The sequence below is a fragment of the Perca flavescens genome, chromosome 24, assembly GCF_004354835.1.
Source record: "Perca flavescens isolate YP-PL-M2 chromosome 24, PFLA_1.0, whole genome shotgun sequence".
NCBI lineage: Eukaryota > Metazoa > Chordata > Actinopteri > Perciformes > Percidae > Perca > Perca flavescens.
In genome coordinates, this window is record NC_041354.1 from 18,237,460 (window position 1) to 18,251,551 (window position 14,092).

The window sequence follows — 14,092 nt, forward strand, 5'->3', positions numbered from 1 at the left end:
GAGTAGATGAATAATAATCCAAAAATAGATTTGATCCATTTAAAAGTTGAATAGCCGAAGGGATAAAAGAAGTAGAGTGGTGATTAGTTCAGGTTACATATAACAACATATTCACTCTCAAGAAGATGATCTACAGAAGACTAAGTGCTCGCTGCTCCTCGCTGCTCCCCGCTGCTCCTCGCTGCTCCTCGGACTTGCTTCCTTTGCTGCATTTTGGCTCCTCCACATTTTTGTTTCATATTCAGGGTGTGAGATGCACAATGGATGTCGCACAAAAGCAAAGTCGCGTAACAACTTTTCGAGGCTGGAAGAAGTATTCAGATCCTTTACTGCAGTAAAAGTATTAATACCACACTGTTAAAATACTCTGTATACTACATACTACAAGTACAAGTCCTGCAGTGAAAATGTTACTTCAGTAAAAGTCTGTAAGTATCATCAGGAAAATGTAGTTAAAGTATTAAAAGTAAAGAACTCTCCTCCCATTGTAGAAAGAGTAAAGGATCCAACCAGTTGTGTGTTTAATGGTCTCATCATCTCAGCTGGACTTGTAGCCGTTATATTGTCGGCTAGTTTACTTTAGAATCAAACATCAGATTTTATAAACTACATGTGTTTTGTGTGCAGGAATCTTAATGTGTAAAGTAACTAGTAGCTAAAGCTGGAACAGATGAATGTAGTGGAGTAACTAAAGTAACTAGTAATTAAAGCTGGAACAGATGAATGTAGTGGAGTAAAAAGTCCAATAGTTCTCTCTGAAATGTAGCGGCATGAAAAGACTCAAGTAAAGTACAAGTACCTCAACATTTGGACTGAAGTACAGTACTGGAGTAAATGTACTTAGTTACTTTCCATCACTGCAACTTTTCATCCGCAAATTTGGCGAGAGCTTAAAACTAAATGTGCCCTTGGCCATCTAAATTCTTAATTGGCCAGCGGCACAATCAAATCATTCAACAAACCCTCCTCCAACATGGGCGATAGTGATGAAGTCATTTATAATACGATGATCGGAAGAAATTATTCAAACTTTGGTTGTTATATTTCACCCTTATTGTTGAACCCTGAGAGGATATAAATCCATAAAATCCATTGTCACATTTCCGTGAAAGGTACTTGGCTTCATGCTTGTTCGTAGAATAAAAAATGAGCGTCATGAGCTCATCCAGTCCTCTCTCTTGAGGAAGCCCACCGCGTCTCTGAAACCTTCTTCACACAGCGCCTGCATGCCGCCGCTGGACGGAGGGAACAGAGCCTGGTTCACACGCTTGATGTTTTCCACAGAGAGCTGAGGAAACACCACATTTACATCAAACCTTCAAGAAAATCTGACAGGCAACTGCAACTGCGAGACAAAGCTTCCACTTAAAGGGTAACTATCGTTTTTGTTCAACCATGACCCTATGTTCCCGTGTTGTTGTGTCTGAGTGACTGATCAACAACAATCTTTTGACATTGGTTTTGCAGCTAGATGTACGTACGTGTGTAATTACCCAGCTTGCATTTACCTTCACGAAAGTTCTGTTCATGCCGATGACAGGCTCAGATTATTATTCTAAGTGCCTGATAACATTGACTAGATTTAAGCCTTAAAATGCAACATGGCATCATGACTTTGCGTAAACATACACGCCACTTTCCTAAAGCCAAATGGCCCACCACGTGGAGTCACCACGTTGCGTGTTACCGCGAGAACGTGACGTACTATCACGAGAACGTGACGTACTATCACGAGAACGTCACGAGTGTAAAAAAGTTTGAGTTTAGGAAAAGAACACAGGGAAAGGCTTTAGTAACACAAAAAAGCTACAAAAACACGCTTAAGAAAACAAACGGTTGGGTTTAGGAAAGAAACATTGGGGAAGGCTTAAAAAACAAACAAACAAAAAAAAAAACGGCTGAAAATGGCCACACACGGGATGCAATCCCAGCTCTCCTGGGTGAAAGTCCTGTGTTTTACCCATCCACCACCCCAACCTTTTACCCATCCACCACCACAACCCATAGGCGCGGGAAGTAGGGGTGCTGGGGTAGCTGCAGCACCCCCTGTTGGTGGCAGCACCCCTTGTTGGCAAACTGCGATCAAGCCCGTATTACCCAATGGGCATTAATCATTATGGTGATAATTATCCAATCAGAATAAAATAAAAGTTGTTTAATGTAATGATTGGGAGAAGGCCGCATGCACTGTGTAGATTGGCTAAAGATAAAGGTGGGTGGGCATAGAGCAGGTTGTTTACATCGCACTGATCCAAGATCAGCTTTCTAAGAACGAGTTGAGATTGAAAGAGTGGAATTAATTAGTAACTGATCCCCGGTCAGATTGGGTTGTATCAGCGAGTGAAAGTGTGGAAAACGGAGAGAAAGCGGCTACTATAAAAATGTCCCGCGAATAAATTTAAAAAGAGCTGGGAATGACGAAGAGGAGGATGTCGAGGAGCTAGCCAACGTTAGCTTGGAAGAATCGCTGCCTTCTACAGCTACACTCAGCCACAGCTAACGGTGGCTAACGTTAACTTTAGCGAAGTTGTTGTGGAAAAAGACAGAGATGAGGCCGGCGGTCATCAGCATTACAGAACAAGGTAATGGCCCCTCAGGTACCATCATCTCTGAAGGCCCTGCACTACGGGGACCGATTACAGAGACCGTCCGGGAGGAAGTTATACCCAGAGGGATATTAGCCTTTCAGAATTGGCGGCTAAATGTCCAGCATCTCGGAGGGGGGACGAGGCTGGCGGCAGAAAGACCCGCTCTCTCACTAACGAGGCACTGACCCGACATCTTCCCAACGGTGAAACGGTACCACGGGAGTGGGTTCTATATTCACTGTCCACCGGAGACATTTGTTGCGTTGCCTGTAAAGTGCTCCCAACACACAGCAGCGCATGTGTAGTAGGGTTAGCGAGCTGCTGAGGGAGCTGGACTTTGAGGATTTGATCTGCGACTTTGCAAAGAAAAAGACAAGAAATTAGAACTTCTAAAGGTAAGAGCTATTATGCTATCTGTAAATTGAGTAGGTTAATATAATCTGTTGTGACCGTGTGACCAGATAATGTACATATTTTGTTTAGTTTATTGAAATGCCATGCATATCAGACGTATTGCATCATTATTTTGTGATGCTGCTATAGGCCTGTATGAGACAGTTGTATATGTTGGCTTTTGCAGTTTGTGAAGTTGCAGCTGACTAAGTGACTGTTATTTTACAACCTGCACTCAGCTGTGTTGTGTGATGGCATTGTTGTATCTTCAGTCAATCACGTTTCAGAATTACTATTGTGCTTTCTGCTTGGGTGATTTTTAGTGAATACTATATCGCCATAGTCTTGAGCCATACAACACTTTGGTATGATTTAATTCATTGTAACATTGTCTTGTGATGTGTGAGTCAGATGGCAGTACTTGGTTTATTGAACTGGAAAGGCCTATTTGATGCTCAGCTGGACTAGTCATTCATCGTTTTTTTTTGTTATTTTTTTATTCGATAGTGACAGTGGATAGACAGGAACGGGGGAGAGAGAGGGAATGACACGCAGCAAAGGGCCGCAGGTCGGATTTAAACCCGGGCAGCTGCAAAGGAATGTTTTGACCAGTAGTGATTGGCATGTGATTTAGTGCCCATTTAGTTCGCACCGTATGTAGCCTACTTCATGGAGGGGGAGGGGAGGCAGAGGTAGAGTCGTTCTGCGCACCCCCCCCAACAGCACCCCGCACCCCCTGCTGAAAATGACTTCCCGCACCTCTGCCCCAACCTACCTCCTTACTACTCGCGAAAATTCACTCGTAATGTAGGTCAATGGCGGGTGAATTGCGTTGATAAACACGCTAAAAAGCGATTATGCGTCTTGATAACACGCCAAAATGGCATACGAATTGGCGTGTCATACATACGCCACTTCATGAGATCAGTCTGTAAAATTTATGTCTTCATCAAATGATCCAGTCCTCACCATTATGTTCATGTTGGCCAGTGTGAGTTGAGTGTTGAAGCGCCCCCTGTGGACGGGACACACATCCTGCAGTCCAGCAAACGGAGACACAGTGATGGTTCGTCCCACCGGCAGAATAGGCAGGCTGTCGGAGAAGCCTCCGTCCATCCATTTCTAAAACAACAAGCATTACATGGAACTGTATCTGACACTTTTTGCTGAACGTTTTTGTCTCTTGTTTTAAAAAAAAAAATATGTTTAACTTCTTGCCGCTTTTTGACACTTGTTCAAAAAGCTTGTTCGTTCAACAGAACCAAAATCAAAAAAGCATCAAAATAGTCAAAAGAAGCACGGAAATGTCGGAAAAAGCAACAAAAATGTCAGAAAAGGCTACTTTACAGTCAGATAAAATGACAAAAAATTTCAAAACCAATAAAAGTGAACCGTCAGCGGCCGTTAAGTTTATACGGCAAGACTTGTTTGTTTCTTCTTTAATCTGCATTTTTAAATTATTCCTACTTTTTCCTTTCCAAATTTTGTTAACAGTTTTTTATGAATGGGTTTGTATGATGTTATCCTTAAACTTGATTTCTTATTTCCGATACAGTTGAGTTTAGCAGATCAAAAAGGTGACCGTCGTACGCCGACGACAGCTAAGTTTTAGGCACCAAAACCATTGCTTTGATTGGGAAATCAAAACTACATATCAACGTTTAATGTAAAATAAAGGGACAAACTGGTTTAAACTCGCCCAATTAGTATCTTGAAATACAAAGTCATGATATTTTTAGGCAGTAAGGGTTTCCTGTTCCCTGCAGGGTCAAAGACATTACCTGTCCTCGTAATTCCACGGGTTTGAGTCCTGCGTAGAACGGCACAAAGCTGCTGGCCAGCAGAGCCTGGAAAAGTTACAAAATATGTTACAATCACAATGAATAAGCACCCCCTCCTTTATGTTTGAGCTGAGCCTGGAATGGTTATAACATCTGGCTCCGCCCCGAATGTTAACAAGATGTCAAACAAATTGACAAAAACGTCAACATGTTGAAAACGTAGCGAGAAAAAAAGCAGACAAAAACATAAAAAAAAAAGAAAATTGAGAAAAACGTTGCCACAAGCGAGAAGAATCTCCTAAAAAACGATCATGTTTTTCCCAAATGATGTTCAGATTTGACAGATTCTGTTTATCAAATATCTTTAATAATAGTTCATATATAACTGCTCTAGAGCTGAGTCCCGACTGTTTACGCCTGGCTCCGCCCCCTGGGATGAAGTAAACCAATCATAGACATTCATGTTCAGAGTGGATACCTGTACGAGTTCCTCCCTGGAGGAGAACCGGGACAGGATGTGGTTGCGGCCGCTTGTGGAGTTAGTGACGGAGACGTGGAGGCGGCCGGCGGCCAGACGGTGAGCCTCGCTGGGCAGAATCTCTTCTATCCCCTCCCTGGAGACGCCCCACACACACACACACACACACACACACACACACACACACACACACACACACACACACACACCTGTCAGCTTTTACAATCCTAATAACACCGTGCTCTTTAGATAAATATGACTATCTGAGCAATATTTAGAGACGATGCGGAATCAAACAATAACATTTAGGCTAAAGCAAGTTTTTTTCTCCGTTTTAGTTCCTTTGTTCGACGCTGTTGATGTTTTTTTCCCTAAGTTTTCTTCAATCTTTGTGAAGTCTTTTCCCAATGTTTTTAGCCGTCTTTTTCTATGTTTGAGTCATTGTTTTCGACATAGTTTTGACATTTTTAATCATTTTTTAACGCTTTTGTAGCTTTTTTCCGATGTTTTTTTTTAGTTTTTCAATGTTTTAAGTTTGTAGGAATGAAAGAGGAACGCTGAGTTCACACGCTCCAACAAGTCTGGAAACATCCTGTTAAACACGGCTGCATGGAAACGGGAATATTAGTGGAATATTCTCTTTCATTAGCCATGGAAACAGCTTTTAGGAAGAAACTGGAATATAATGTGCATGTAAACGTAGTCAGTGTGTGCCATCACGAGGATGTGTGGTCCAGCTTCTTTAATTACCTTCATGTGTTTCAGCTGCAGTTTGCACCTGATTACCCTCATGTCACCTGTCCCTCGTTACCGCCTTCCTTTCTTGTGTGTACAAGCCCAGCTGAAATCTTGCCTGGGGCTTCACCTTGCTCTGAGAGCTGCGAGGGGAATAATTGTCTGCAAATACAAGTGCTGAAAAGATGGAGGAAGAGTTCTTTATGAGGAACGGTGAACAAAGTTTTGATGACTTGCTGATGTGTATTTGTAGCTTTTTTCAGATGTTTTTTTGTTGCTCGTTTTTGGTCTCCAAGTTGCACAATGAAAGTACAGTTAATTTCGTAGAATAAAGGTATATAGTTTTTAATGTTTTGGACATTTTCTTGTTGTTTTACTCAAAGTTTCAGGCACTTTTTTTTTTTTTTTTCAACATTTTTGTCACTTTTCCTGACACTTTGAACACGTTTGTTTACCTTGTAAAGCTGTGGTCGTAGAATGATTATTCGGTGATTTAACCCAGCTGTTTTGCAGTGTACTGTGTACTTACCGCAGTGTGAGCATGAAGTCGTATCCCGGCGTGGTGGCTCCAAACGGCTGCCGTCTCACGCTGTCAGCGAACCGGTACGTGAACTCTTTACAGTTCTGGAAGAGAAGGAAACCTTCAGCTTATTGATTTCATCTCTTCAGCCTCATTTACAGATACAGACGTGAACTTGTATCAGACATCTGACCATTCTGCCTCCTTTTTTTTCATGCTAAACAGCTATTAGTACATGTTTGTTTCTGTATTCATTTATTTGTTCTTATTAATGTTTAATATTTGAGTTTGTTTGTGTATGTATGCACCTTTCACCAAGCCAAAGTGGAACTTACTTTTCATGGAAACCACAATCTTCCCCACCCGCCACGTTATCTTAATTTCTTTTCCTTGTTTTTCTCTCTTTTATGACCGCCATGCTATATTTTCTGGTTTCTTTGTTTTGTTTATTCTTATGTAAAGCACTCTGTGTCTGAACTGTGCTATATGGAATAAATAGTCTTACTAACGGGCAAACCATAACACATTTTATTTTTTTAAATAAGAGCTGTGAGGTGGATCTAATTCATGCCGAAGTGAAGAGTGGTTCATGTGGATTTTCTTTTAAAGGGTAACCGATTAAATATTTAAAGAAACCGAGCAATAAAACATGGAGCTATCCCTGTCTTCTCCTAAATATTATGATCTTTGGATGTTGCTTATAATTATTTTAAGAGCCAGTGAGTGTTAAATATTAAAAAGAGATGTCGAATGTTTGATGTAGAGTATCGGAGAAGTGTTTTCTTTTACTAAATTACATTTAAATCTCTAGAACAACCTGGACACTACTTTCCCAAAAAGATGGAATATTTTGAGACCAGAGTTGTTGAATAACCCCTATTATTAAAAAGCGTCAAACTGCAAAATAAAAGCGCCAGAAGACATTGAAAAAACTAAAATATATATATATATATATATATATATATATATATATATTTTTTTTTTTTTTTTTTTTTTTTTAAAGAAACGTTAAAAAAGGTGACAAAATCATTGAAAAAGGAATAAAAATCCTTAAAGGTCCCATATAGTGAAAATGGGTTTTTATGGGATTCTGTGTGTCATATAGGCTCGGGGGTGTAAAGTAAAAGCTGTGAAAATGTGAAATCGCTCACTGCCGCCATTTGTCCACCCCCCCACAGAACTAGACCGCCTCCCAGCTAAACGGGCCAGTTAGAATTTGATGTATTTGCTACGTAGAAACCGGGTAACCAATGGGTGTCGTGTTCCAAAATCGACTAGGACCCGCCCCCTTTTCTAACGTTCGCTTCGTGCTGCTGAGAAGAATCGGAAGATGCGGGAGTCATGTCTTCCCAGAAAACGGGCCATGAGAAATGCATCATTCCAGGGTGGGAGTATCAAATACATCACTGCACCGCCTTCCAAAAGAAAAAGATGTCGCTGACAGGTGGATGGATTTTATTTTTGGAGACTTGCCTCAACCTGTGCCGAGTCAGGCTTTTCAGCTAGCTAGCTACTGTATGTAGCTAGCTAGCTACTGAACTGCACATTTCTCACCGCAGTTCATACTGAATCAGGGGCTATATGATGTCGTATCAAAACTACTGTTGATGAAAGGATCCATTCCCACTATTCAGGACCCTCTCCCAAGCATTGAAACTGTGAGTAGAAAACTATTTCATAACGTAGATTACTAACAGAGTTGATAATTTCGTTTTTCCTAATGGTTGGTTAGCTGGCTGGTTAGCACCACTAGCTAACATACGGTTTATCCCTGTGTGTGTGTGGGGGGGGCTGACTGTGCACATTATAACTATATAACCTAGTTTGCTACTGAACTAACTAACGTTAGTGCTGTAGCTAAGTTAACTGTATAGTAACGTTTGCTACAGCAAACAGTGATGTCGTCTACTGTTATAGTTTGTTTGTTAATCAAGGGGCAGGAGGAAACTAGAGATATTGTTGGTGCTCTCGCCGGGTTCAAGTCCGTTTTTTAGGGGCAAAAGCGCCCCCAAGTCCCCGTGAGGCGCCAGCAGCTTTTTTGCTCCACCCTGCTATGAGACAGGACGCGCCACGGCTAGCCATTTGTAGCGTATGATATACAGTATTTTCTTGGTGAGGGAATCTGGCAAGAAAGTACATTAATACTATGTTATAAACGATATAAATAAATTATTACCTTATTGATATACATGACCGATTCTGTGCAATGCGTCCCCTGCTTGCCAACCCTTTTGATTTTTCTTTCTCTCTCCCTTCTGTCTTTGCAATATATGTTATAAGCTCTACATGTGATTAACCTAGGTAGTTACCTATTATTTATTATATTCACATATATATGTATTGCATCTAACTTGTTAAATACCTTCTTATACTGCACTGTTTGCACTGCCACTGTTTAGTGTTATTTGCCTCATCCAAGTGCCTTTATTTGTCATTTATGTTATAGTAGATAGAGGATGCTACCTTATCATATATATATATATATATATATATATATATATATATATATATATCCTAACATATGTGAATGTATTCTTAGGGAGCCATTAGACCTGTTTCCCAGGCCAATACCTCCCGGAGTATTGGCTGCCAGACTGACCCCCTTCCTAAAAGATCTGTTGGAACCCAACTATCAAAGGACACTCCTAAGACTCGCGTCAGAAGCAGAGGTTTGTGAAATTGAATTTTTGTAAATGTTAGTTTACCTGTTGTTGTATTTTATTTACATTTGTATTTATAAGCTGATAAGTCAAAAGTACCGTAATCATTTGAATGATTACTGGTAATAGTTATTCCAAAATTATATATCTATGGACCTTACAGTATATTCCCATTGCAGTTGAAAGAGGAGAAGAAAAAAAGAGGAAACAAATATGGGAACCTTATCAGACAGTACATAATGTGGGCAGACATATGACATTGATCTTAGAGAGTGTATACCGATATATTGTCCTACGCACTACATGATATGTATTTATGTATCATGTTTGTTATTACTGCTATTTCAAATGAGCAACAGTCTACATACTATCTGACTTATCTATTATTTAAAAAACTACAAAAATAGGTTTTGATCTGTGCCATTTGCTCAGGTAACTTAGCAAAGTGTGTAGACTTCTCTTTCTTTGTACAATGTATTGGAGTAATAAAATACACACCCATTACATAATTTGCATTGTTGTTGTTGCAGACTCTATCTCTCAGCATCCCACTTCAATGAGAATGCCAACCGGCCACAGTCAACAAGTGCTCTGGGAGATCCTGCCTTTAAACTGGCCTTCCCTAAAGCGAAGAAAGGGGGATAAAGCCTTAAAGGAAGGAAAATTGAGCCAACATTCTGTAAGTAAATTATCACAACAACATGCAACATTAATTCAATTTTATTTTATTGATAGTGTCAAATCATAAGAAGTTTTCTCAGGGCACTTCATGTAGAGCAGGTACAATCACAAACATCTACCAGAGCCGCATATTTTACATCAGAAGAGCAAACTATAATTCTACATAAATATGAAGAACACAGACACTATTTTACAGGCAAAACACAATACAGTCACTGCTTCCTAAAACAGGAAGACAGCTGACAAAAAAAAGCAGATGCTGTAAACACGCAAATCACAACGCTTATTAATATCACTCAGTCAGGATCTGACCATAATTACACTGTGCTTTCCATAAACTGCTTGCAACTATTATTTTAGTTGCAACCCCAACAGTGGTAAGATATCGTGAGAGCAAATAAATTATATAACAACATAATTCAAACCGCAACACACGGCTCAAGAAGCCGACAAATAGCCCTGTACGTAATTACCTCCGCTGAAAATCTATATCTTTCATAACAAGTGATCCACCGCCGTGATACACTAAACCCTGGGTTGAACCTGGAGTTACCTCGTTAATGCCAAATCTTGCGTTGTATTGCTATTGTTTTTATTAGTCATATTTCTATTATTATCTATTCCTTTCTTGTTGATGAAAGTTTCTCTCTGCAAAATAATTAATTCGTATGTTAAAATTATTTTACATTAAACATTTATTTCTGTAAAAATACAGATACAGTTCAGGTCAGGATCACTCTCTGTAGCGTACACACTTAAACTCGTTCATCGCGTACTGGCGATGACTTCTACTGTCAGCATTAGCTACTGATGCCCAGTGTATTGTAAAGCCTAGAGCGCCCTCTGCTGACATGCTGAGCTTAGCAGGAACAACCTCACCCATTCAAACACATGTACTCAAATGAGCCTGTGACCAGACAGAGATACAGAGAAGTAATAAAATAGTTTATTTATGTTTTGAGTCCTTGGGTTCTAATCAGTTAATTAAAACGGGGGCTAATATTTGTCTGTCTCGTACAACACACCGGGTCACACATACATTTAGTAAATTGCTATTAAACATTACATGTTAATAAATAAATAAATAAAAACATAATTCTTTCATTCCACAGGCTATGTGTTGTCCCTGACCCAGCACCTTTTACTGAAGAGCTGCAGAAGATCACCATTCCAGAGGATCTCAGCGCTGAGCCAGTCAGAGCTCAGGTTCTTGTTATTATCAGACTACTTCTACTACAGTTCATATCACTACTGAACAGTAGGTTCTGTCCCAGCTTTCTGCCTGTTAAAAAGGAAGTTTTTCCTCGCCACTGTCACACCAAATGCTTGCTCTTGGGGTAATTGTTGGGTCTCTTTAAATAAAATTGAATTGAACATTTGTAAGCTTCTGTTGCCAATTGCTTCTCTGCTGTGGCCCTCACACGTCTTGGTGTTGTAAAACAGGAATTCAACCTCGGGCGGCATCCACTCACAATGTCCACATGTGCACCTGTAGTAACATGAAACATCAACTGAAGCATGAAACAGGAAAAGTATGTCATTTGGTTTAATTCAATGAAAACAATTTTAATGCATTTGTAAACAAAAAATCACTTTAATACTTGATCTGGGTGTTTTCAAATATTTAGTACTGACTGGAGAATGTATATGAACATTATGTTTGAACATTACATATGAACAACATTGCGACGACCGAGGTAAGAACATTAATATCTGTAGTAATTTCTTTCATATTCGTAAATTCTGGTACATTTTATGAAACTACAAATAAGGTCGTACTATATGGTCTACCGGCGGTCCCAGGGGACCTTCATGCTGCTGACACCGCTGCCGCTGGTGCACAGAGAGCCGGGGATAAGAGTAGGTGGGCGTGTGTCAGGTAACAGCGACTGTATGATGATAATAACATGAAAACACATCATTCACTCTAAGTGGTTTCTGTGACTTTCAAAGGTTTAAAACCCAAAAGAGCCCAAAATACACAGCCACCATATAACGTTAGCCTTAGCCACATCACTCAAGACACACTTTTCTAACGTTAGCTGACTTTGTCTAAAGCCTTACATACTAAAATAAAAACACAATCTACTTACCACTCTGAAACGTCCTGCTGACCTCTTCTAAAAGAAATGAATTGGTCCTCTTTGCCTGAATCCTCTGAACTTGAGTATTCAGGCTCTAACTGGGGAGGTCTTGCAGATCCTGCAGCCATGTTTATAGTAGGATTCTGATTCCAGGCCGCATTCTATGTTTATCTGTGCTTAGCCAATCAGAGCGTTCTATGTTTATCCGTGCTTAGCCAATCAGAGCGTTCTATGTTTATATGTGCTTAGCCAATCAGAGTGTTCTGCTCTTTAGTTGTGGACTGAACATTCCATCCAGCAGGGAATCCAAGCGTGTGTGGGAGGGGAGAAAAAGGGCTCTCAGAAAAGTTTGGGAAAATCAACCCAACTCTTTTTTTGGGGTAACACTATTAAATTAATGTTTAATAGACACATATAAACGGTACAAATATAAGTTTAAGTGTCACCATATGGGACCTTTAAAATGCCCAAAAGGTTAACCTAACCCCCACTGAAGAGGCAAACACTGTCCCTCCTACTCTTAAATAAAGTAGCTGAACTTCACGTTGAAATGTTCTCCTCATATGGTGGAACACTGTACCTCCAACTTGTCGGGCGCGGTGATCATCACGGCAGCCACCAGGGCGCCGGCCGATGCCCCGGCGCAGGCCCCCAGTGATCCCAGCAGCCGGTCTCCGTGGCGGAGGAAAGCTCCCACTGCTCCTAGCTGGTAGATCCCCAAAAAACCACACGCAGCGAAGGACAAGTTCAGGACCGGCATCCTCCACACCTGCACAGACACCAATCATGAGGAAAAATTACACACATCCAGCAGTGGAACAAGTATTCAGATCCTTTACTGCAGTAAAAGTACAGGGTTTTAACACTAACCAAACAACGGTTGAACAAGCAGAACATATGAGAGCTAATCTCAGTTTTAGCGTCCAGATTGAGTCAGGCTGTATCAGACTCTCTTAAATATTAAAGAAATACCAAAGGCCCATTCTGAGGCAGGAAAAACCCTGAAGTACTAATACCACAAGTCTGGTGGCTTTGAAGAGCGTAACCGCTGTCTGTCTGACAGCACGGCAAAGCTGAAAATCTTCGAAATACTGCGTACACTTGAACTGATATTTCATTTTCTTTATGTAGACCGCCTACTGTAGTAATACACAGAGTATTGATACATATCCTCACTTCAAAACATCTGAACTGTCCCTTTAACCCAAATCTAAACTAACCATAACTGTTTCCTGCGGTTTGAATGTCTGTACCTAATTCAGATAACAAACTAACGTTAACAGGCTACTTATGTAGTAATGATAATTATAAATATGACACCAGTGATACATTTGTAGCGTTACATTTTTATTTTAGTATAATTCCAAGCAAGCTGTATTTATTAGCATGGATGTATTAAGAGAACGGTATTTAGTAATAAATTCGGTTGATATATGTGACATTTAAAAATAAATAAACTGACAAATATTAAGCGTTGTTTTTATGTGAAAAGTTGAGTAAGGTTAAGACTCCCATAGATGTGACTTACTGTAACCTTACTGTACATGAAGAGACTACTTTAGCCTATATTGTTAGCCTAAATGTCTATTAAAACGTCAGTTATCATCATAGTTCAGCATGGATTTTCTTTTTAAGTCGTTAACGTGAAAGAAAAACAAAGCTAGCCAACGTTAGTGATAACGATCAAATCCTCTCTTACGGTCAGGCTGAAGACAAGAAGGAGAGGAAGAAGAAACTTTTCCCGTTACCTCGTTTGGTCTCGGTTTTATTTACCGGTAACGGCAAAACAACAACTCGTTATTGCTCCATGGAAACGTAAGCACGGAAGGTTAGCATGTGTTTCCTATGTGTGTTTCCAAACGGCCGCTGCACCGGATACACTAAACACTAAACTCCTTCCGCTCATGATTTTCAAAATAAAACCAACACCGCCTCATAACATAGATAACAATGCGACAGGACCGCATTTCCACCAAAAAATATCAGAAGAGCACGTCAAGCCACGTGTGAGAAACATTACTGATTGTGAATAATGCTATTTTTTATTATTTGTTTTACGCTTACAGTGGAAACAGTTGGTGTCTTGAATTGGACAGTAAAGGAACTAACGTTAAAGTTCCTAACTTTAGCTCATGATAGCTTGCTAACTGTTAGCCTAAGTATTTGTTTAAT

At 40.1% G+C, this 14,092-nt stretch overlaps 1 protein-coding gene and 2 long non-coding RNA genes across 5 annotated transcripts; 2 read left to right on the plus strand and 1 right to left on the minus strand.

Annotated features, from left to right (window-relative positions):
- Positions 1-781: 781 nt before the first annotated feature.
- pnpla4 (patatin-like phospholipase domain containing 4) lies at positions 782-13,794 on the minus strand. 2 transcript variants are annotated; one of them, XM_028572400.1, is made up of 7 exons: positions 13,669-13,794; positions 12,501-12,689; positions 6,505-6,599; positions 5,241-5,376; positions 4,763-4,828; positions 3,951-4,103; positions 782-1,288 (listed from the first exon to the last, which is right to left on the minus strand). In XM_028572400.1, exons 2-7 carry the CDS (start codon positions 12,678-12,680, stop codon positions 1,154-1,156), a joined length of 765 nt encoding a protein of 254 aa, XP_028428201.1. In that variant the 5' UTR covers positions 12,681-12,689; positions 13,669-13,794; the 3' UTR covers positions 782-1,153. The 2 variants fall into 2 exon arrangements, with proteins under 2 accessions (XP_028428201.1, XP_028428204.1); XM_028572403.1 differs by having other exon boundaries at positions 13,620-13,794.
- Positions 6,017-6,696, plus strand: LOC114551233 (uncharacterized). Of its 2 annotated transcripts, none has more exons than XR_003691882.1 (3): positions 6,017-6,309; positions 6,478-6,578; positions 6,645-6,696. It is a non-coding gene; the product is annotated as an uncharacterized LOC114551233 (long non-coding RNA). The 2 variants fall into 2 exon arrangements; XR_003691883.1 differs by having other exon boundaries at positions 6,489-6,578.
- On the plus strand, positions 8,061-11,181 carry LOC114551232 (uncharacterized). The gene is made up of 4 exons (XR_003691881.1): positions 8,061-8,153; positions 9,035-9,164; positions 9,686-9,834; positions 10,949-11,181. It is a non-coding gene; the product is annotated as an uncharacterized LOC114551232 (long non-coding RNA).
- Positions 13,795-14,092: the final 298 nt, after the last annotated feature.

Excerpts from the sequence above, each read along its gene's own strand:
- pnpla4 (XM_028572400.1), bottom strand. The coding sequence starts at position 12,680 with ATGCCGGTCCTGAACTTGTCCTTCGCTGCGTGTGGTTTTTTGGGGATC. Across the intron at positions 5,377-6,504 it reads GACTTCATGCTCACACTGCG|GGAGGGGATAGAAGAGATTC; the intron begins GTAAGTACACAG and ends GGGCGTCTCCAG. Across the intron at positions 4,104-4,762 it reads CCGTGGAATTACGAGGACAG|AAATGGATGGACGGAGGCTT; the intron begins GTAATGTCTTTG and ends TTGTTGTTTTAG.